The 22,154-nt window shown below is 37.6% G+C and overlaps 1 protein-coding gene and 1 long non-coding RNA gene across 2 annotated transcripts; one reads left to right on the top strand and one right to left on the bottom strand.

Moving 5' to 3' along the window:
- Positions 1-8,275: 8,275 nt before the first annotated feature.
- On the top strand, positions 8,276-13,221 carry LOC120413426 (uncharacterized). Its single transcript, XR_005604943.2, has 3 exons — positions 8,276-9,001; positions 9,236-9,391; positions 12,476-13,221. It is a non-coding gene; the product is annotated as an uncharacterized LOC120413426 (long non-coding RNA).
- Positions 13,222-16,283: 3,062 nt separating this feature from the next.
- On the bottom strand, positions 16,284-18,155 carry LOC120413401 (RAB6-interacting golgin). The gene is made up of 4 exons (XM_039574201.2): positions 17,942-18,155; positions 17,412-17,880; positions 17,220-17,360; positions 16,284-17,159 (listed from the first exon to the last, which is right to left on the bottom strand). Exons 1-4 carry the CDS (start codon positions 18,153-18,155, stop codon positions 16,892-16,894), a joined length of 1,092 nt encoding a protein of 363 aa, XP_039430135.2. The 3' UTR covers positions 16,284-16,891.
- Between the last annotated feature and the right edge of the window lie 3,999 nt (positions 18,156-22,154).

Here is a 22,154-nt window from a genome sequence, read left to right as displayed (position 1 = left end):
ACCACTGCTAATGGAAAATGAGCTTTCGGCGGAGTTTGATGATTTTGGGAAGAGCCGATTGATTTAAATTCACTGATAACGACTGCAAAGACCACCCAGCACTTTATCTAGATAGCGGCTACATAGTTCAATGAACTCAAATTGGCATACGAGAGTGGTGTTTTTTCAATATATAATATGTAGTAATAATATTTAAAGAACAACTTATTTTACATTTCTACGTGCAAATGTTTAGTATTAAATATTTACTAGGATGTAACAAAAATGACTTTTTGGCGGGCATTCAGGGTAAACATAACATTAAAGTTTGGAGCACCCTGGAGCTCGGTACAGACCTTCAAAGTTTGGTGTTATTTCGAAAAATCTTCCCCGGCAAATCGTTGTGAATAATAAAAACGTTACTAAATGCACCCTTAGGTGGTTGGCGCCTTCCTCACATTTAAAGGGTGCTATCCAAAATAGACACAAAATGGCGGTGTTTTTCAGGGTTTTATCAATTTGACTCATTATTCATACCACTAGTCAGATCTTCATATTACAGAGCACTTATGTGCTTACAACTTATGATAGGGTAGTCAGATCTTCAATTCAATTCATGCTTGATCTGAGATCTGGCCTCCAAAAAGTGCGTATAACTTTTGATAGGTTTGTCAGATCTTCAATGTCTTGGACGCGTTGGAAAGGTTTTTTAAATATCTTTCTGAAAATGTATAGCATGGCGGGGTTTCTTACAAAAACCACCCTTATTACAATCTTCCGGACTTTTGCTAAAATCGTTTTTTTAGCATAACTTTTGAAGTACTTAACTAAACTGCATAATTTTTATTAGCGACTTATGGGAACCCAAGACGGATCGAATGACGTCAAAACGGACAAAATCGGTTCAGCCAATGTCGAGATAATCGAGTGACAATTTTTTGACAATGATTTTGACCCAACACACACAAAGACATTTGCTCAGAATTTGATTCTGAGTCGATAGGTATACATGAAGGTACAGGTAGGAGTCTAATTGAGAAGTTCATTTTTTGAGTGATTTTATAGCCTTTCCCCAGTAACGTGAGGAAGGCAAAAACAACATGTATAATTTTTTTTTAAAGAAATCCAGATTGATAAACACACATATTTCTTAAAAAATGCTACAAAAAACCTTCAACAAATCTTTTCTCATTGTTTATGATTTTTTTTTTAACTCGAGTTCAGTGTGTTTCTCGTTGTGACTTGCAGAGGTGTGGGGATAATAATTGAACATTTATTGCATAACCAGTTCTATTTGTGTGCTGGCCACGGGACGCGAAGTCCCATTTTTTTTTGCTGTTGTGTCACTGTTTATGTGTTTGGGGTGAGTAGTTATTATAAATAGTTAGAAGGATTTTATTCAATGGTTATTAATAATTCCCAAATGAACCGCTCAGGCTAGGTTCATTGCTGAAATTGGCTTGGCTCAAACCTCTCTTTTGAGGCTTAAGCCTGAATCCCTGAACCATGAGCCTTGGTTCAAGCCAGGCTAACCTCGCTAGTGTGAACCACTTGAACCAAAAATGATCCTTCGGCTTAAACCTTCCAGCAATCGCGCTCGCTTGAGCTAGGTTTCCTTCAGTACGAATGAAGGGAGACAGGGAAGAAGTTGAAAGTTGGTCTTTAGGGAACGTTCTTTCATTACGCTCCGCTAATAATGGTGATAAAAGTGTACGTGCATCATTAGGTAAAATTGAATTAAAATTTAACTTTACATGATAAGGACAGGATATTTCTTTATTTTAAATATAATTTTATGTGTTACGTCTTTCTTGTACGGGATGAACAAATGTGGACATTGTGCATAAATATTAGTTACTGTGAAAAAAAAACCGAACTCGACTGTTGGAAATGTCCGTGCCAAAATATCCCCTGCGAATCGTCCGTCTTTCGACCGTGCTTCTGTGTGTTCTAAATTATTAGTTGGATTTTTGTGCACGTTATTTTACAGGTAAGTTTTATTCATGTCAGTGTCATATTGTTATTGTGAAATGTGTAATCTTCACTATGACCGTAAAATTCAAAAAGAATTTGCCAAGAATGTGAGCAAGGAAGAATTAGGTTTTACGCCGACTCGATTTGGAGGTTAGAAAGGAGTGCACTGTTTACATGGACTTAGCACAGTTCGATGCGGTCGTCGATTTTGTTCGGGGAAATTCATCGACAATCGACGAAGACCATGTAAACAGTGCACACGAGCTGTCAAATGACGTCACGGTGTAAAACCTAATTAGGTTTTACGCCGACTCGATTTTTAGGTTAGAAATTTGACAGTTCGGCTGCACTGTTTACATTTTTTGCACGTGTGTCTAAGTAAAAATGTGTGTGCGTGTGCGCTCGTGACGTCACGCTGTAAAACCTAATTGTGTACACTACCACCACCAACCTTTTTTTTTCAACTGTTTTGTGGCATCGTCTTGATCCCGTACGAACAGGGGCAGTGCGGGTAAAGTGGCAATGTTTTTTTTATTGGATTGTAAATTAAGTGTTTTCAATGCAAATTGTTCTACACATATCTCTAACACATCTATTAACAATGAAAAAAGACCTATTAGACTGCCATCATTTTGATAATGAATTAAAATATTTTCAAGAAAGAACATAATTAAAGTCCTCAAATTGTTTACAATAGCCCATTTTACCCGATAGAGCTCACACGCATTTACTCGTGCCAGACAGACTGTGTGTGATTTATTATTGTGTTAGTGTCAAGCGAACTATTTAGCCAAACATTTGAAAATGGTGGATAGTTTATATTAATATAGTTTTTTCCTTGTTTCGGTTTAAAACGACGAAATAAGCATTTTTAAATCCTTTTCTTGAAAAACTTGTTTAGAGATACGCCATGTTCAAATATTATTCTAGGACAATTAGAGGGAGTGCCAATAGAGTTATCTACGTGCGCATGTATTGCGTGTACGTACACGAAAACAAGTGAGGTTAAATTTTGTACCAGCCAGCAAAACAAATGGTGTGCTAGTGTGTGTGAGGTCAGGCTTAGATAGCTCTATCGTGTACGCTGTCTGTGATGTATTATTGTGTTAGTGTCAAGCGAGCTTAGATATTATCTAGCCAAACATTTGATAATGGCGTATAAATTATATTAATATAGTTTTTTCCTTGTTTCGGTTAAAAACGACGAAATAAGCATTCTGAAATCTTTTTCTTGAAAAACTTGCTTAGAGACAGGGCTTGCGAAATTTCAACTTTGTTTGTGATAGCTGACAGAACACTCCAATCGTCTTCACCACGCAACCTGATTTTTACATTCTACTTTCGTTCGTTTCACACACAAAGGAATGAGTGCTACGCAAAGTCACTCACACAATCATTAGGTCTATTCCCGTACTGCAGAATTCTGCAATTCTGCACGAAATCGGCAGCAGAGCGTTCCCGTACTTTTCTGCAACAAAAGTAACTTTTCTCTCAGGCAGAACTTCTGCAATGAGAGAGGCTGAAGTTGCAGCAAAACCGTTCCCGTACTTTTCTGCAAGCTCTCTCTTCTCTTTCGTGTTGAAAAGTAACTGCAAGTTGGTGTGATGGATGTTGAGTACACGCTTACATAAAATTTGCAAGTTGGGTAAAATCAAGCATTTTATTATTAGTTGTAATAAATTTGATGTTTTTTTTATTGCTAAATTGAAAAAGTCTTTTTGAAGGGACAATTGTATATTTTGAATTGATGGATTTTGGGTTTTTTTTTAATGCGTGGTTTTATCGAGAACGATTTTTTATGTTAACAATTTCAGACTAAGTTCATTAATGTAATGATACAGCGAATTTATTATTTTTTAAGTGTTAATATTTTAACCTGATAAAAAGTTGATAACTAAATCCAGTATTACAGCACGGCTAATAACCCAACAAACAATTCGTATCATAAAAACAAATTGTTTTTAAAAGCTTTTAAAAGACACATTTCGTTTAAGTTTAATAAATTTCAAATAAATATTTGCTTAAGGATTGATTTTTGAACTTAAATTGTTTTTGAACAGACTAAATATGTGTATTAAAATAATAGGTAAATTTAATTGGCAAATAATAATTTGTACCTGTAACGGTGATACCCATCCGTATTCTTATAGGAACCAAAATATTAGATGTACATATTTTGTGGAACTTTCAATGAAGGAATAATAAAGAAGGTATTAGACTATACCAAACAAATAATAAATAGAATTGATTATATAATTGATGACCATAACATTTTTACTGAAACATAAGTTACGTTTACACATCATATTTTATATTTTTAAATGCCGCTATCTTGAATTATAGAAAATTAAACATATTTTGGAATCATATTCTAGGTTAGAAACTCATATTTAAAGAATTTAGAGATTTGAAATTTTGCGAGGTCTTCGGATAATAGAATACGAACTGTTTTTTTTATATTTGAGTTTTTAAATGTTTGATTTAAAAAAAATACTTTTTTCAAATTATAATTCTTTGAATTTTTTAACTATCGAATTTGAATTTTTGATGTTCTGCACTTTTAAATATTCAAACTTAAGATTTTTTTATTCCGAATTGAATTTTTAAAATTAAGTTTTTTTTTATTTTAAAACATTTTGAATTACTTACTTAATTTTTAATTATTTGAATTTTTTAAGCTTTGAATTTGTGATTTATTGATTTTATTTTTCTAATCTATATATTTGCATTTTTTAATTTTTCAAATGCCTGATTTTTTTTTAAGTTTCTCAATTTGAAAATATTAGTTTTTTTTTAATATTTTTGTTTATGAATTTTTTAACTTCCAAGTTTCTAAATTTTTGAGTTTGTGATTCACTTACTTTAAAAAAAAATCAATTTTGCTGCGTCACCGTTGTTCTTCCATGTGATATCCAGTCATAATTTATTAATGTTATCCAGAATAAAAAATCATTCAAATGCTATCAAAACATGTATACGTTTCTTTGTCTTTGTAATTTTTTTAAATTATATTTGTTAAACATACCTGCAACTCTCATTTCTAATTGTTTTAACCTATTGTAAAGTTTTGAATTGTTTGTAATGTATGATCTCTACCTAAGCATAACTAATTTCTAGTCACTTAATAAATGGTACATGCTTGATCTTTAAAATAAAACGATGAGTTGCATAAAAAAATAATGCCCCCGTTCTAAAGGTAAACTTATTTCAATTACTATTTTTGTCAATCCCTTTTTTAAATGTTTTGAAATAATTAAGACTTTTTAATACCCAATTTGAGTAAATCCACTCAACTGTGTACAATATTGCAGAAAAAGTACTGGAACGCGCTACCCAGGCAAAAGTTTTGCGGCTTCCCTCTTTGCAGAACTTCTGCAAAAGAGAGAGATGGAGAGAGCGAGCTGAAAAGTACGGGAACGTGCTGCAAAAAAGTGACTTATGCTGGCTGCAGAATTCTGCAGAAGCTGCAGAAATTCTGCAATTCTGCAAGTACGGGAATAGACCTATTGACTTCCCTCCAGGAGAAAAATCGAAGAGAGAGCGGTCGTTTGACATTCTACCGAGATTCCGATCATCTCTCCAATGATAGCAATCATATGATTTCTGTCACCACGCAGCATACACTAGGAAGAGAGAGACAAAAACGGGAGAAAGAGAAAGAGCACGTTGTCTCGTTCGGGCGGCTGCTTGAGTGGTGCTCATTTTTCGTTCGTTTGGTCTTCGGGTTTACGTTCATCGACCGTCGCCAAGCAACGACTGTCATGATAGGCGTTGTGTGTCAGCGATCAAATATCGTTTTGGGAAATGATCGCTGACAGAAAGTTCTATCGAATATCGAGCTGTCACGTTCAGTGATAGATCCCTTTTCAAGCATTGCTTAGAGATACGCCGTGTACCGCGAAAGCCGTCACGAAAAAAAAAGATTCTCATACGAATTTTAAGTTGCGTTTTTAACTGACGAGCTCCGACGAGGCCCACACTACCGTCTGTCGGTGGATATGTGGTGGTCGGGCTGGGTGTACCATAACCGAGCTGCCGGTTCAACCAACACAAGCAAAGGTTCAACCGCAGGTTTAAGCCGAAGGTTCATTTTAGGCTAGCACGTACGATGCTCGCCTGGTTCAAACCACATCAACCCCGGCTCACGGCGCACGATGAGCCTGAACCGATTGCGCTTGAGAGGTGTTGGTGCAAACATGAACCAGAAAAATGAGCCTAGCCTAGCCGTCCGCTTAGGCTCATGGGAACACTGGTTATTATATTGCATTATTATAATTGATTATAAACCAACACTTTGACACTAAACGTAGCCTACATTACACAATAATAAAACTGTAAACAGGTATCTTTTCTCCCCTGTAGATTCTGTGAAATGTGATTCGTTCTCAGAATCCTCTCTGCGGTAAACACGACGCAGTAGGGCTGGCCACTGTAATTTTTGTAATACATTTTCGGATGTTCTTTGATGTACTGCAATAAATGACAATAAAAGTGCTTGGGCGCAACCTAATCACAAGACTTTCCAGCATGCTTTAATTGGAGTAGCTGTCTGTGTGGATCATGCGGACCGCGCACTGGACTCACAATCCGGAGGTCGTCGGTACGAATCCCAAGGCGGACGCAAAAAATTCTAAGTATAAATATAGGTATTCGGAGCCCTCTCCCCGTGCTATACCTTCACACTTAGGAGACCCGGAGGGCGGGGTGACTTTGATAGGTTTGAGATTTTTACGCAAAATGAAGAGTACAAATTAAATACGTCCGGAATGGTCTGGAATCATACTGACCGTGGTAGAGAAGTGTTCAAAGTACCTCAAGAAGAACTTTTCATAAAATTTTGAAAAGTTTAAAAAGTTAGTTAACTATAATTAAGAAAATGTTAATGAATAGCATTATTTAAATCTTCTCAAAGTGTCATGATTTTCTAAACGAACATGATTTTGAATCGGAAAACGGATTGCATTTTCGGATTCTTTGGACAATTTTCCACTAGGAGAAGGTGAAATAAGTTTGTAAATAATAAATATTATATGTTTTTGAAACATGATTTAAAAAAATCTTCGAATTTATAGGCATTATCAATTGAATAAATTTCATATAAATTGTTAAAACTTTCGATTTTTGCTAAGAAATCAGATTTAAATACAATATTAATCGATAATATTATAAACACAACTAGTTTTAACGAATTTCAGGCAAAATTCTGACTTTTAAACAATTTTACCTAAAATTAATATGTATTTCGTCAAAAAGCTTATAAACTTAGTTAACTGAATATAAACATTAATTCTTGAAAAGTATATTAGCAGCCTAAGTCATGGTATATTTTACGTAAAAATAAAGTTAGAACACCTTAAATCTGTTTTTAACAAGAAAAACTATGACTATCAAAGTCACCCCGGAATCCAAACTAAGAATTTTTAACGTAACTATTTTTTTAAACACTATTGAAAAAACTTTTTTTCAAAAATGGTGTATGGACCTTGTGTGGGCTACCCCAGTACATGTTTTAATAATAATAATCTTAAGATAAACCTTACCAGTTGGAAAATATTCCAAAAATAAATTGAAATCCTATCAAAGTCACCCCGGTTTACGGTACACGCCTGTGGATCCGTTGAAGAAACCGAGGCTAAGGTGTTACGTCGATTCCATTTTTTTCCATTGGACTGGCTACGTTTGTGTTAGATTAGATTAGAGATAATGATAATTTTTATTTTATAACTCATGCATGAATTGTTTGAAAAACTACTTAACTACAAAACCCATACGCACTTGAAACAATCAATTGTTTTAAAAAGTGCCTTTAGGGAGACTTGATCGCTGCATTTTCACAGTCACTGAAACCAGCCTTAGGTTTTGCCTTCCTCACTGAGGTAAGGCTATAATCCTGCTCTAAAAATGAACTTTGTATAAAAACGTCAAAGACCCGCCTTCATTTATACATATCGACTCAGAATCGAAAACTGAACAAATGTCTGTGTGTATGTGTGTGTGTATGTGTGTGTGTATGTGTGTGTGTATGTGTATGTGTATGTGTGTGTGTATGTATGTATGTGACCAACAAACTAGCTCATGTTTCTCGGCACTGGCTGAACCGATTTGACCCGAACCTGTTGCATTCGACTTGGTTTAGGGTCCCATAGATCGAGTTTTATACAGATTGAAGTTTCGATAAGTAGTTCAAAAGTTATGTATAAAAATGTGTTTTCACATATATCCGGATCTCACTTAAATGTATGTAAACTATGTCCGGGTCTATCATCCGACCCATCGTTGGTTAGGTTATCAAAAGACCTTTCCAACTGATAGGTATCGCCCTATCATTAAAATGTCATTTGACGTTCTCTTTACTTGTAACGGTATTAGTGAAGTGAAAACTATGAAGGATGAATAAAAGAGCTCGCACGTCAGGCTGCGGCCTTCTTTTCGTGCTGAGCATCGAGACAAACTACAACTCCTGTTTTTACTCTTCCGAGTGGCTTACTCTTCCCTTCTACGAAAACTTGAGACAGTTTAGTTGGCGACGAGGAAACTGGACGCGGTCGTGGTGCGTGCAATAATTATTTTTGTTCGGTTACAAAAAGTTCGTTTTTCCTCGCGGAGAACGATTGGCCGGTGAGGCTTCCAAACACTGATAAAAAAAAATTTTGTGCGTGAGTCGGTCGTGAGTAGGGGGAGATTCTAAGCAAAACGCGGTGAATTTGTTGCTTGAAAAAGCCTCGTGCGGCGTTGGAAGCAACCATTTTGTTCACGCCGGCAACTACGCGGGTGTGTGTGTGCTACTGTAGCGGATCGGAGGAGTGGAGCTAGTGTTCCTGTTTGCCGCAGGTGCCGTGCCGCAACCAAGAGGATCGAGAGCGTAAATTCTTCGGGTAGTTCCTGGTGCCGGGATTTGCAACCGGTGGGAGGATTTCGGCTGATTGGCTGCGGAGGTGCGGTAGTCGGTGGAATTTCATCGTAGGACGCCATTTTGGACGCTGACTGGTCGGCGACGCGACGCGGCGAGCGTTGATTTTCTTTGGTGTTGGAGGAGCTGAAACGCAAGGTAAGGGCGATTGGGGTCAAACAAGCTCTTTTTGCCTTTTTTATTTAAAAAAAGTGAAATTTCCTAGGCAGTATCACCAAGGAAATTTTTGTTTCGACAGTTTGGTGTACTAATAATTAACATTTTGCCTTGTGACAGTAAGTGTGTGTGTGTGAATCTTTTGTTCGATTGAACAAAGGGTTTCGCCATTTTATTTATTGGTTCACTAAGAGTTTTTCTTTTTCTTTAATTTAGTGAGGCCAAATCGCCACGGTGTAATTCAACTGTTTGAGCCGGTGCACAAACTTTTGCTTCGCTGAACGACGTTTTCCTGTGCTGGTGCACGGTGCGCACGACGAGTTTGTGCAGGAGGTTAAGTTTGCTTGCTGGCAAAGGCCGGGTGCGAGATCGGTGAGTAGCAAGCTTTTCTTTGTTTTGATCCCTGGATTTGCAGTAATAGAGATTTTTGTGTGTTTTTCTTTTATTTTGTTTTCTTTGGGAAATTTGATTTTATTCGTGATTTTTTAAGACATGGGTTTGAACGGGATTTCTACCTCTATTGAGATGTTTAGGAAGGATACGTCATTTACGGATTGGTCCGATCGACTAGCCTATACCTTTCACGCAAATCAAGTGCCGGATGATCGTCAGAAATCGCATTTCATGACGATCTGTGGTCCATTTCTCTTTTCTCAATTAAAATTGCACTACAGCAAAGATGAGCTGGATAAGGCCTCTTATGCTGACATTGTGTTGAAACTGAAACAAAAATTGGACAAAACAGAGCCGGACTTAGTCCAGCGCTTTCGTTTTAGTCAACGAAACCAGCAACATGATGAATCCAATGAGGATTTCGTGCAGGCGGTCAAGCTGCAGGCGGAATTCTGTGGTTTTGGGGCGTTTAAGGACGTGGCCATCATGGACAGGGTTCTGGCGGGTCTTCTTGACGGGAATCTCAAAGAGAATTTGCTGAAGGAGGAAGGTTTGACTTTAGACAAGATGGACAAGTTCATCACAACATGGAACATAGCAAAACAAAACGTTGACGCATTAAACAATCAACCTGGAGGATCTCAATTGGGACAGTACAGTTACTTTACACCAGAACAAATTCATTACATTCAAAAGACAACAACACAAAGACAAAGTTCTTCACGGTACAGAAATTACAGACAAAATGATGGGTTGCAAGGACAAAATTATCTAGAAAGGCGAAACAATTCCAGATTTCAGCCTTATAAAAACTACAATTCTGATTCTCAAGTTTACACTAACCGAAGGTTCAATAACCAAACACAACAACAAAGGTATTTTGACAAAAGCTATGATAGGAGATATCCTCATACTAGAATTTCGTGTGATTTTTGTGGGAAAATGGGTCATTCTAAGCAAAATTGCTTCAAACTTGATTATTTTAACAGACAATTTGTGAATTTCATGGGTGAGAGTACTGCAGATGATTATTCCTGCAATGAAGGTGGTGAAATTGAGTACGCAAATGCGGAAATGTTCAACCAAATAGAAAACTTTCAAGATAATAACGACCAATGCATGAAAATTTTTACTGTTTTGAACACAACTTATGTTAAATTGGATGAAACACAAATAGAGGACCAAATGGTTGATTTGGAAGTTGATGATAGTTGCTTGTTGAATGACAGCACATTTTCTATACCAATTGATGATTATAGTTATGTTGACATTGATTTGAAAAGTTTGTTTACCCCGAATTGGGAGGATGATTCGATTTTGGATTTGAACTATTTGTTTGATAAGACTTGTTATAATATTGATGAAAATTGTGATGATGCCCCAAATTGGGATGAAAACTTGTTTTGTGGTTTTGGATTTTTACATGATGAGAACATGGAAGGTGGTGAATGTGAGAATGTAGGTTTTAATGAACTTTTAGCAGATGTCAGCGTGAGTTTTGAAGGTGCCCCAAATTGGGAAGAAAATGTTGTGTGTGGTTTGAATAACTTATTTTTGTATGACGATGTTTTGGATATGAAACAAGATGTGATGTTGGAAAATAACGTGGGTTCGATTGAACATAATTTTGACAACAAAGGGAATATTTCAAGCAATGCAATAGCAGCAAATTTATATTTTACCTCAAATTGGGAAGACAGTGACAATTTTGATTTGGAATGTTTATTTACCACTAATGATAACTCAAATCAAGCAAATCTTGATAACTGTGAGAGTTCGGACAAAAAGCTGCTGATTGGCAATGATGGTTGTGGAATTGAGTGTTGTATTGATGATGTTCAGAATTTGATTTTAACCCCAATTTGGGGAATGTTTCAAGAAAGTTCGGAAAGTGTTTGTTTTGAAAAAGTATTATTTGACGAAGTTTCTGAGATGTCAGGGCGAAAAGGTAGTAGTTTGAGTTTAAAGCTATGTAAATCTAATTTGAAAAACGAGTATGATATGCAAAACATTGAATTGATGATAATATTTTTGATTATGATTGCTGTAATTGTTTGCCAAAATGGGTTTAAAGCTATACAAAATTCGTTGTTTCTGTACAAATTGATGACTGAAATTTTGACGAGCATTGCAAATTTGCAATTTATTTTGATTTTGAGTAAAGGATGTGCTAAAAAGTTAGACAATCGCTTTGTTGACAATTTTTGTGGTCGGCATGATCAAAAATTTGTGGACGATTGCTGGTTGTTAAATGACAAAGTTGGCAAACCGCTATTTTTTCAAAGCGGGAAATTGAAATGTTTACAAGTCATCTGTAACAAATCATTAAATCTGTTTTTGAAAAGTCATATTTGGTACACTATTGAGAAACAACAAATGTTGAACAGGAATCTTATTAAAAGCATCAAACCAAAACTGTTGGTTTGTTCGCTTGAATGTAATTGTGTGCTGGACAGTTTGGCAATAGTCATTGTGTCATTTATATTTTTGAGATTAATTTTCTCAATTTGTTTGCTAAAAAATCTTAAAAAATTGACGAATGGAGAATTCCATAATTTTAGTTTGTTGTTCATTTGTTCAATTCAGTTCATTTATTTTATTCAAGACGATGATTGTCTGTCATGGAAATTTAGTTTAATTTCAAATAGTTGTGTGTGCAATGGTACATTGAATGAAAAGCAAATTATAAACAAGTTAAACTATAGCATACCTAAAACCAAAACTTTTCAAGAGAAGTGTTTGACAGATGATCAGATAGTAGATGTGGAAACTCAATGGTTTCAATGGAAACTTTTTGAAAGGGTGGTGAATGAGGTAGTCTCTTTAACTTGGGACATACCTAGCATATATTTTCATAAAATAGATCAAAATATCTTGACTCCATGCAGTGTTTGCATTAATTCCCAATCGAAAATCCACAATAGTGATGAATTACTTGTTGTATCAAGGTCTATTGGCTTTGTTCACAGGCTGATATGCTGGATTTCTGTCCTGAGTTTTAGATTTGCTATTACAGTTTTCATTATAAATGTCATAAAACAATTTTATTTGTATTTTAAACAGATACTCGTTCAACACGGTTCCCAGTGGAGCGAGGACAAGAAAACGCGATGGCGCCTAGTAGCACGAATCGTCGTGTTGTGGATTCGAAGAAGATCGGTGTCGACTGGAAGCGCGGTGTGGCTAGCGCATCGCGATCAGCTTAAACCACATTACCAGCAACAAGACGAACGGCCGAACCTGATGACGCCGTTCGAGAAGTCTGCGCCGGACGCGGCAGTGGTGGATTTGGACGTTGAGATGCTGAATTTAGACGAAGATATGTTGGGGGCCGGATACGGCGGAAGCGGCTTGTTCCGGGGTTTCCCGGAAGCTGCAACGACACGATCCAAAAGCCGGAAGCGAGACGCATCCGCGGCAGAATTGCCGGTGGTCTGCCTTCGGCGCTCGAAGAGAATCAGGAAGCCTGTTTCAAATAGTGAATTTATCTATAGATAATAATTTTACGATTTCTGAACACTTAGTTCTTTCTCATCATTTAGATAATTTGGATTATTTTCTGTGTAAATAACTACATTACCTTTGTAATTTCTTGAATGAATTTTCTTATCTTAAAACTATGTATTTTCTCTAAAGGGGGAAGAACTGATAGGTATCGCCCTATCATTAAAATGTCATTTGACGTTCTCTTTACTTGTAACGGTATTAGTGAAGTGAAAACTATGAAGGATGAATAAAAGAGCTCGCACGTCAGGCTGCGGCCTTCTTTACGTGCTGAGCATCGAGACAAACAACAACCCTGTTTTACTCTTCCGAGTGGCTTACTCTTCCCTTCTACGAAAACTTGAGACAGTTTACCAACGAGCCTAAAACATTGAAAATCTGGCAACCCTGTCTCGAGATATGTCCACTTAAGTGATATTGATGTACTTTTTGGATGCCGGATCTCACTTAAATGTATGAAAACTATGTCCGGGTCCACCATCCGACCCATCGTTGGTTAGTTTATCAAAAAACCTTTCCAACGACTCCAAAACATTGAAGATCTGGCAACCCTGTCTCGAGATATGTACACTTAAGTGATATTAATGTACTTTTTGGATGCCGGATCTCACTTAAATGTATGTAAACTATGACCGGATCCACCATCCAACCCATCGTTGGTTAGGTTATCAAAAAACCTTTCTAACTAGTTCAAAACATTGAAGATCTGGCAACCCTGTCTCGAGATATGGTCACTTAAGTGACATTTATGTACTTTTTTGAAGCCGGATCTCACTTAAATGTATGCAAACTATGTCCGAATCCATCATCCAACCCATCGTTGATTAGGTTATCAAAAGACCTTTCCAACGACTCCAAAACATTGAAGATCTGGCAACCCTGTCTCGAGATATGTCCACTTAAGTGATATTGATGTACTTTTTGGATGCCGGATCTCACTTAAATGTATGTAAACTATGTCCGGGTCCACCATCCGACCCATCGTTGGTTAGTTTATCAAAAAACCTTTCCAACGACTCCAAAACATTGAAGATCTGGCAACCCTGTCTCGAGATATGTACACTTAAGTGATATTGATGTACTTTTTGGATGCCGGATCTCACTTAAATGTATGTAAACTATGTCCGGATCCACCATCCAACCCATCGTTGGTTAGGTTATCAAAAAACCTTTCCAACGAGTTCAAAACATTGAAGATCTGGCAACCCTGTCTCGAGATATGGTCACTTAAGTGACATTTATGTACTTTTTTGAAGCCGGATCTCACTTAAATGTATGTAAACTATGTCCGGATCCACCATCCAACCCATCGTTGGTTAGGTTATCAAAAAACTTTTCCAACTAGTTCAAAACATTGATGATCTGGCAACCCTGTCTCGAGATATGGTCACTTAAGTGACATTTATGTACTTTTTTGAAGCCGGATCTCACTTAAATGTATGTAAACAATGTCCGGATCCATCATCCGACCCATCGTTGGTTAGGTTATCAAAAGACCTTTCCAACGAGTCAAAACATTGATGATCTGGCAACCCTGTCTCGATGTATGGCCACTTAAGTGATATTTATGTACTTTTTTATTCCGGATCTAAAAAATAAATGAAATTTTTGTACAATTCCATCATATCAGCCATTGTTGGTAATAAGTGAGGAAGGCTCCAACCACATAGGTGGATTAAGTTAGTTTTTTTTTATTGGTTTAGTTTATCATGGATTCCTTTAGCATTGTTGAAGATGACTGTGATTGTGATAACTGATATTGATTCATATAAAACATTTTAAATTTTCAACAAACCTGTACAGGTTTTATGTTAAATTTCTGTAACTCACAAAAAAAATCAATAATTGAGGAGAATGGTTCTTAATATTTTTTTCAAAATGTAGAAGAGGGATCAAATTACCCCTAAAATTTGGAAATGTCGGTTTATTTTGTTAACGCTTGACACTACTCAAAGAACTCTTCTGATCACATACTCTTCTGATCAAATACTCTTCTGATCAAGTACCTACTCTTATCTGCCTAACATGTTGTTGTTTATTAGGGGAAATCTACCCATTTTAATCCTAATAAGCCGTCGTGTTTGAATGATGCTGGATAATCTAGAGTCTCCCTTGAATTTTACTAAAACCAAGTACACCAACGAGTAGAGCAAGTTTTTGTGAACATTTCTGTTTATTTTCACTTTCACTAAAAGTTATTCTATTTCTTTACCAAGCATTTAACAAAAAAAAATTCCCAAGGGTATTCTAATCGAGGCGAATGCATTGGGCCACGCCCATTTTTCTAATATCGGCTTAGTTCTTTTTTCTTCCAACACTCTCTCGAGTGTTGCCATTTGCGCTGACAGTTCAAACGAACACTCACGAAAAGTGGCATTTATAGGGAAAGTTTCCTGGCATCGCTGGCTGTGCTGCTGGTGGTGTTGACGGCCAGCCTTTGTTCTTTTTTGCCTTCGTCTCTCGCTCGGTTTTCTTCAGCCTTCGATTTGAATGCAAAGTGAAAATTGAAACGTCAAACGACTTGGCGCGTTTGTTTTTTTGATGGCGCTTGCTAATTTATTACATTTTTTGGGATTATTCTTCAAGTGAGTGCCTTACTAATGATCAAAAGAACATGTTGCCGGTAGTTGGAAGCAATTTCATATCTTAAGCGCCGTGAAAAAGTAAGCGAAAGTGAAAAGTTAATTTTGGCGATATTCATTAAGCGTTTGAGGGATTCTCGTGTGTGTCACTGTGTGTGCCAACAAAATGATGAGAAGTGGTCTCGCAAAATACAAATTATGATCAAAAGTGCATTAAATGTGATCTTTTTGGCCAGTAATTGGTATACATTTGAGTGCTTACTCGAGGCGGTGCTGTTGCTGGTAAGTTTATAGCCCAAATAGTATTTTTGGAGCTTTAATCGTGCATCAAACTTTCCATATGACGAAGATAGGTGTTTGATTGGAAAGGGTAGATTTCCCCTAATTTATATCTGGCAGCCTTAACCTTCTTGGTCATTCGCTACCCTCATCCAAACAGATTAAGCTTTCAACTCATGCAGAATGTTCACAGTACTGTCATACAATTTGAGATCTATGTGTGATACAAAAAAGGGGATCGCCCCTATTTATCCAACCAAACTAGGTAGAAATCAAATAAAAAAAAAAAACGTTTGGAAGATATACACTTAAGGAGAGCAAAAGTGGTCTTTTCCTTCCCCTATTGAGCCGATCTTGGGATATCTCTGGGAGTCCTTGTGACTGAGCGTTCGTAACTGACCGAAAGTTACAGATTTTCAAAAGATTTTTGATTACCTTTTTGCTTTCAAATTTAAAGAAATCGGGAAAAAATGACAAAATTTCGAATAAGAAAATAATATGAGTTTTTTTTTTATTTTATTTGTTTTATTATTACAATGGGGTATAAAAATGCTTGGAAACTATTAGTAATATAAAATGCATATTTGCTTCCGCTTATATCAAGATCTAAAATTGTTCGCATTGATTAAATATTTGTATTTGCTCTGTAGAATATCAATTCGGCACCGAATAAGGCTGTTATGAGTCTAACATTAATTTGTATTCCGGAAGCTTTCCTTTCTGCTGTTCCCTAAATCTATTGTTTTATAGTTTGTGCAAAAGTTAACAGGAAAATAGAAGAGAATACTTGTATTGAGGAGTGTAATGTCAGTACTTAAAATAGAACTACATAATCTTTTTAGAAGAAACATCAACATTGCCTAAACATAGATTAAATTATCGGATAAACAAACAAGAGCAAGAGAGTTGTAAAAAACAGTTTGTAAAATATTGCAAGACTTTCTTCCTTCGCATTCCTTCCCACGCTTGATCACATCACACGTTTAGAACAATTCGCTTATTTTTGGTTGATTCGATTTAATTTCTTTCTCTCTCGCCTCACAGAACGCGGGGAAGTAAAGGCAGTTGTGGTTAAAAAGTAGTACGTAACATTTGGCGACCTCACTTTGTTCGATCACTGCTGTCTGGGCGAGTAGTCCGCCGTAGAAGTGACCTGCGACGAGGACACGTCACTGTGGGCAAAAGTCTCGTCCGTGGTGAGATCCCCGTTGACGGACAGTCCCACCTTCTCCATCAGCTCGGACAGTCGCTTGGCTTTGCGTTCCTCGTTGTGGGAGATGATTGTGCAAAGGTGCTCCGTGAGCATCTCCTTCCGTTCGAGGGCCTGGTGCAGGTCCACCTTGGCCTTCAGGAAAAGGTTTTCGATGTTGAGGTAGTTCTTCCTGAATGAGGAGAAAAAAGTTTCATTAGAATCGAGTGGCATAATAGCGACAAGCACATACTCAACGTTGGAAAAGTGCAAACTTGCGGCGTCAATCTGCTTCCGGAGAATGGCGACATCACTAGCCAAATCGGAATCCAGCTTGGCTAGTTCTGATTTTATGTCCTGCAGTTTATTCGCTTCAGCTGCCGTTTTTTGAGTGCTGAAAAGGGAAAAATGTAACTTTCACACATAGCAATATTTAAAATCTTACTGTTGATCAATCGCCTTTTGCAAAATGTCCCGCTTCTGTCGGTTCTGTTCTTGCATCAGTCGCCGTTGCTGTTCAAAATCCTTCAACGACATCCCTTTGAACGGAGTAACAGATTCCTGCACGACCACCGCCGGCGTTGAAGTCGAAATTCCACCCGGCCTTGGCTTCTCAATCGAGCAGAGTACATTCCCCGCGGTGGCCATCGCTTGTTGCTGTTGCTGCTGTTGGTTTGTCAGAATCAGAATGGACTCGTCCTCCGGGGCGTGCATCATCGCCGGAAGTGGCTTGAACGCGACCGCCTGTTGAATCGGATGGTTCGGATAGATGCTCGAGTCGACGCAACTGGTGGCCGTGCTGCTGTCCGCGTCGTTGGTCTGCACATGCTCCCTAGCACTGGCAACGGTTGCCACCTGGACCACCGGTTTGGCCTTCCCCAGCCGGACTGCGTGTGGGCGCGAAATGTTCTTTCCTGTGGGCAGAATAAATTGAATTCGACAAACCGTAACACTCCACAGCATGGCCACACTTACCGGCATCCTTTCCGTTGGTTTGACGCGTGATCTTGTAGATGTCGTCGTCGGAAAAGCCCACAAATTGTTTCGACATTTTCACAGGCACCGGAGCGAAATTTGCGTTTGTGAGAAAATTGTTTTCATTCCGCTTCACTGACCAAAAATTGTTTACGCAAGCTGACAGATCGCAGGTTTGACGTTTTGCGGGGGTTTCGTGTCGTGTTTGAAACATTTCACTTGTTATGCGACATCTTCCTGTTGCAACGAAAACTAGCGAAATATTTCGTAGACAGGCGGGTAGGCACCAAATGCCAAATTTTAATGATTGAAAAATCGTTAATTTTTCGAAACAATTTACTCTACAACCCAAAGGTCTTGACGGTCTCTACTCGAACCCAACCCGAACCCCCTCGAAAATCTACCGCCGTGGATCAAATTCGTTTAACAATACATCACAATAACTACTCGAAGGCATGGATAGGGAGAGTGCACAAACCTATTTTTACCCTTTTTACACCTAGTTCTCTTTCACCCCGGGATTCGAACTGACGACTTTTGGATTGCAAGTTAAACTACCGATCAGCAACAATCACCGAAGCAGGTTTGGTTTGGTACATTGTTTTTAGTACCGTCATTTAGGGAAAATCAGGACAACAGTCTAAATAGGGACAGCATGTTTTATAGCACTTACATGCTAGAATTTGGAAATCGTTGCACTATATTTGTTAATCTGTGTCTGTTATTTCCGAAACCAATCAAAAATATCGAAATAGTGTACAGTAACAAGGCTAAAACAGTTCGCCCCATGTGTACCACAAATGACGGTACCAACTCCAGGTAGACGACTCCTACACCTGGAATGACCTATCGATCTGACTTAACATTCAGACCTGGACGGACATTTACCATCCGAAGGAAAGCGATAAGAAGCATTTCTCGACTTAAGAAACGCTAACCGGAAAGACTGGGATTTAACCCAGACCATTTTGGGTGAAAAGCACATATGGATTTTCATCACTATTGAGTTTCCTCACCCAAAGGTAAAATATATATCAAAATCTGCAACAGTGGATTTGCTGCAGAAAATTTTACATTTTATAACAGTTTTTGCAGCATGCTCATAGCTCATTTATGCCCGCGTGCAAATATGTCAGCGATCTGCAGTTCTCACCAACACATCGACGTCGTCGTGCTATCCTGACGCACCCGCCATTTCGACGTTCCGAGAAAACCGCGTTTTAATGTTTGACCTTGAATAAACAAAAACTAGAGCACGCAATGTAAACAATAACAAACAAGTTTTGTTTGGCTGACCATTCTGTGCATTGTCCCGAAGTTTGGATGAATTTAGTTGCTGGTGTCTCGAGTTATAATTACAAATGTTTAAGGTAGTCTAACTTGTACGTGCGTCAAACGCGTTCTGACCTGAAATCCTTTTGGCCAGTTGTCGCACTTACATCAATTTTCAGGGAGTGACAAGATAGCACGACAAGATTGAAACATCTTACTAATCTAATCTAATCTAATCTAATCGAACACAAGCGCAGCCAGTCCGAAGAAAGCATCCTGGAAGAACTTGCGGTTAGATTACGCCTCAAGTCCTTTCTTGTCAATATTAATAATTGCAGTACATCCAAGTAACCCCAAAAATGTACAGCAAAAATTAAAGCGGCCAGTCTTACTGCGTTGCATTAACCGCAGAGACAGATTCGGTGAACGGATCACATTTCACAGAATCAACAGGGGAGGAAGGATGCGTGGACATACCGTACCAAACGCTCCGAATCTGTTAGGTGTGGTGTGTAAGTGTAAATTGGCAAAAAAATATACTTTTAGGAGGGAAGTGAAATTGGGCAATTGAAGTTGGGGAAAATGGGAATTGGGAAAGGGATAATGGGGAAGGGATAGAAGGGTTATTTAATTTATAATATCATAATATAGGGGAATATAATAATTTAACAACTTATGATGGAAAGCTCTCACCAAGAAACAGCAAATCTTTAACATAAAGCCCAAATCTTCAAAAGACGCCGCGATGTGGTATCCCGATCGTCAGATTCCAGGTTCTTCTCAGGAGACAGGCCGATCGTTTGACGTGAACACTTTCACTTTTGCACTGAGTATGTCCGCTCCCAACCAATATTTCCCCATGGTTCGGTGGTTCTAACAAAGAAGATGCACTTATGGCTTGTTTTGAAAACTATACAATATCTTATCACAAGAAAATGTGAACTTTTTGCAAACCAATTGAAAATCGACAACTTTTAAATTCTCTAGAAGCATTTCGAACCGTCAGAAATCGTGCTGCGATTTTTTTTCCCCAACCGTTCGCGCGCGCGGCTTACTGCGATCCCGACAAGATTGAAACTTCTTACATAAGACAAGTGACAAACATTTTCGGAGCCTTTTTGGTTTTCATCGAATGTCTCAGGATTGATATCGAATTTTGGGGATCTTTTTTTCTTTGGGGAATTTCTCGATATGTTGGTGCTCTGTCCTTCACAACTCATCAATTAGGTTCTACAGCGTGACGTCACGAGCGCACACGCACACACATTTTTACTTAGACACACGTGCAAAAAATGTAAACAGTGCAGCCGAACTGTCAAATTTCTAACCTAAAAATCGAGTCGGCGTAAAACCTATGCACGCAGAAAAATAAGGCATATTTGAATCAACAAAACGTTTTGTTGATTTGAAAATCAAGATTTTTGTTGAATCAACGCTAAACGTCAAAGCAACCTTTTCAAAACAACGTAAGATTTTTGTGGAATAGAGAAAATCAAAGTTTGTTTCAACGCAAAATCGGCGTTGATTATATTCAACAAAATTTTTGTTGAATCAAACCTCGTACAGGCTGATTCTACAAAGTATTTTTCTGCGTGTGCGCACGTAGATAACTCTATGGCGCGGTGGTAGCGTGTCGGATCAACAACCTAGAAGTTGATGGTTTAATCCTCGTACTGTTAAGATTTTTTTTTCTGCAGTACAATCAATCAGCCGTTGGTAATGTCGATAATTGGGTCCTAAAATGAAGCTTAGATTGCTGATATTATTGTTTACAGCGATAAAGCTTATTTGTCTGAGTACAATGACCCGTTGTACGACCACAAAGAGTTTAAAATGGATTTTTAAATCAATTTTGAAAAATTAACCTCGCGATCCTTCTTGACAGAAAAGCTCCTACTTGACAGCTCGTTCCAAGGGGACCATAGTTGATCCATCGAAAAAATGTTGTCGTGTCAAAAAAAAATGTTGCATTAAAATGAAAAAAGTGATCAGAAATGGTTTTTAATCGTGTTTTTTACCGTTGTACATAAAAATTGACATAGTGCTTTAGTACCCAATTATCAGTAACGGGCAAAAATGTCAAACCCCCATATCGCAAAAAAAATGCACGATGACAGATTCCATGCAGATTTTGATATACTTGCATGCTGCCATGCATCACATCATCACAATCAAGCGACCGCCGTTTGTGTGTACAGTTGTTTTGCAATCATTAGTTTTGAAAAAATCTAAAATTTGACGAAAACAAGAATTTCAGCAAAAAAAACTTTTGAAGTTCTGAACATCGAAATTTAAAAAAAAAAATTAAAATGACCGATTCTTAGCGAAGCTACACCAAAATGTCACATTTTTCAATTTTCAATGTGATTTTTAATATGAAAAAAATCATTTTTATTATGATGCAATAATTGCAATGTGCTTTAAATGCGTTTTCTTACCTTAAAAGCCAAGAATATTGACCAAATGTGGTCTGCAAGCCATTGAACGGGAGAGGAGTTTTTTCATAAATCTGCTCCTTTCGTTGTCCCGTCACAAAAAGAAATGGCTGGCAAAAACTCAAATTTCAACCAATTATTTCAGTTCAAGGAGCAAAAGATTCGTTTTTTAATTTGTGATAATGTGTAGAAGAGCAAAAGTTTTTAAAAATCAAACTGACAAAACTGTAGCGATTTTCGTAGAATGCCTTTCAAAAGTCCAGTTTTACGATGTTGTCCCGTCACGCTACATTTTTATTTCAGGGGAAGCACAGGTACTATATGGTTCATTATGCATGATATTTCTTTGTAGGAAAATCAATTATCTTTCCAAATATGTAATAACATTGGGGGCTTTCTTCTTTTATTTTGCCACTACAGCCAAAACGCTGAAAAAAAACCGATTTAATCCCACCTGGGGTGAGATAGAGCCTTTCTTACTAAAGAATATAACGATGGTAGAACTT

The sequence above is a fragment of the Culex pipiens genome, chromosome 3, assembly GCF_016801865.2.
Source record: "Culex pipiens pallens isolate TS chromosome 3, TS_CPP_V2, whole genome shotgun sequence".
Classification (NCBI taxonomy): domain Eukaryota; kingdom Metazoa; phylum Arthropoda; class Insecta; order Diptera; family Culicidae; genus Culex; species Culex pipiens.
Note: the sequence above shows the minus strand (reverse complement) of the source record. Positions and strands in the feature narration are given on the sequence as shown.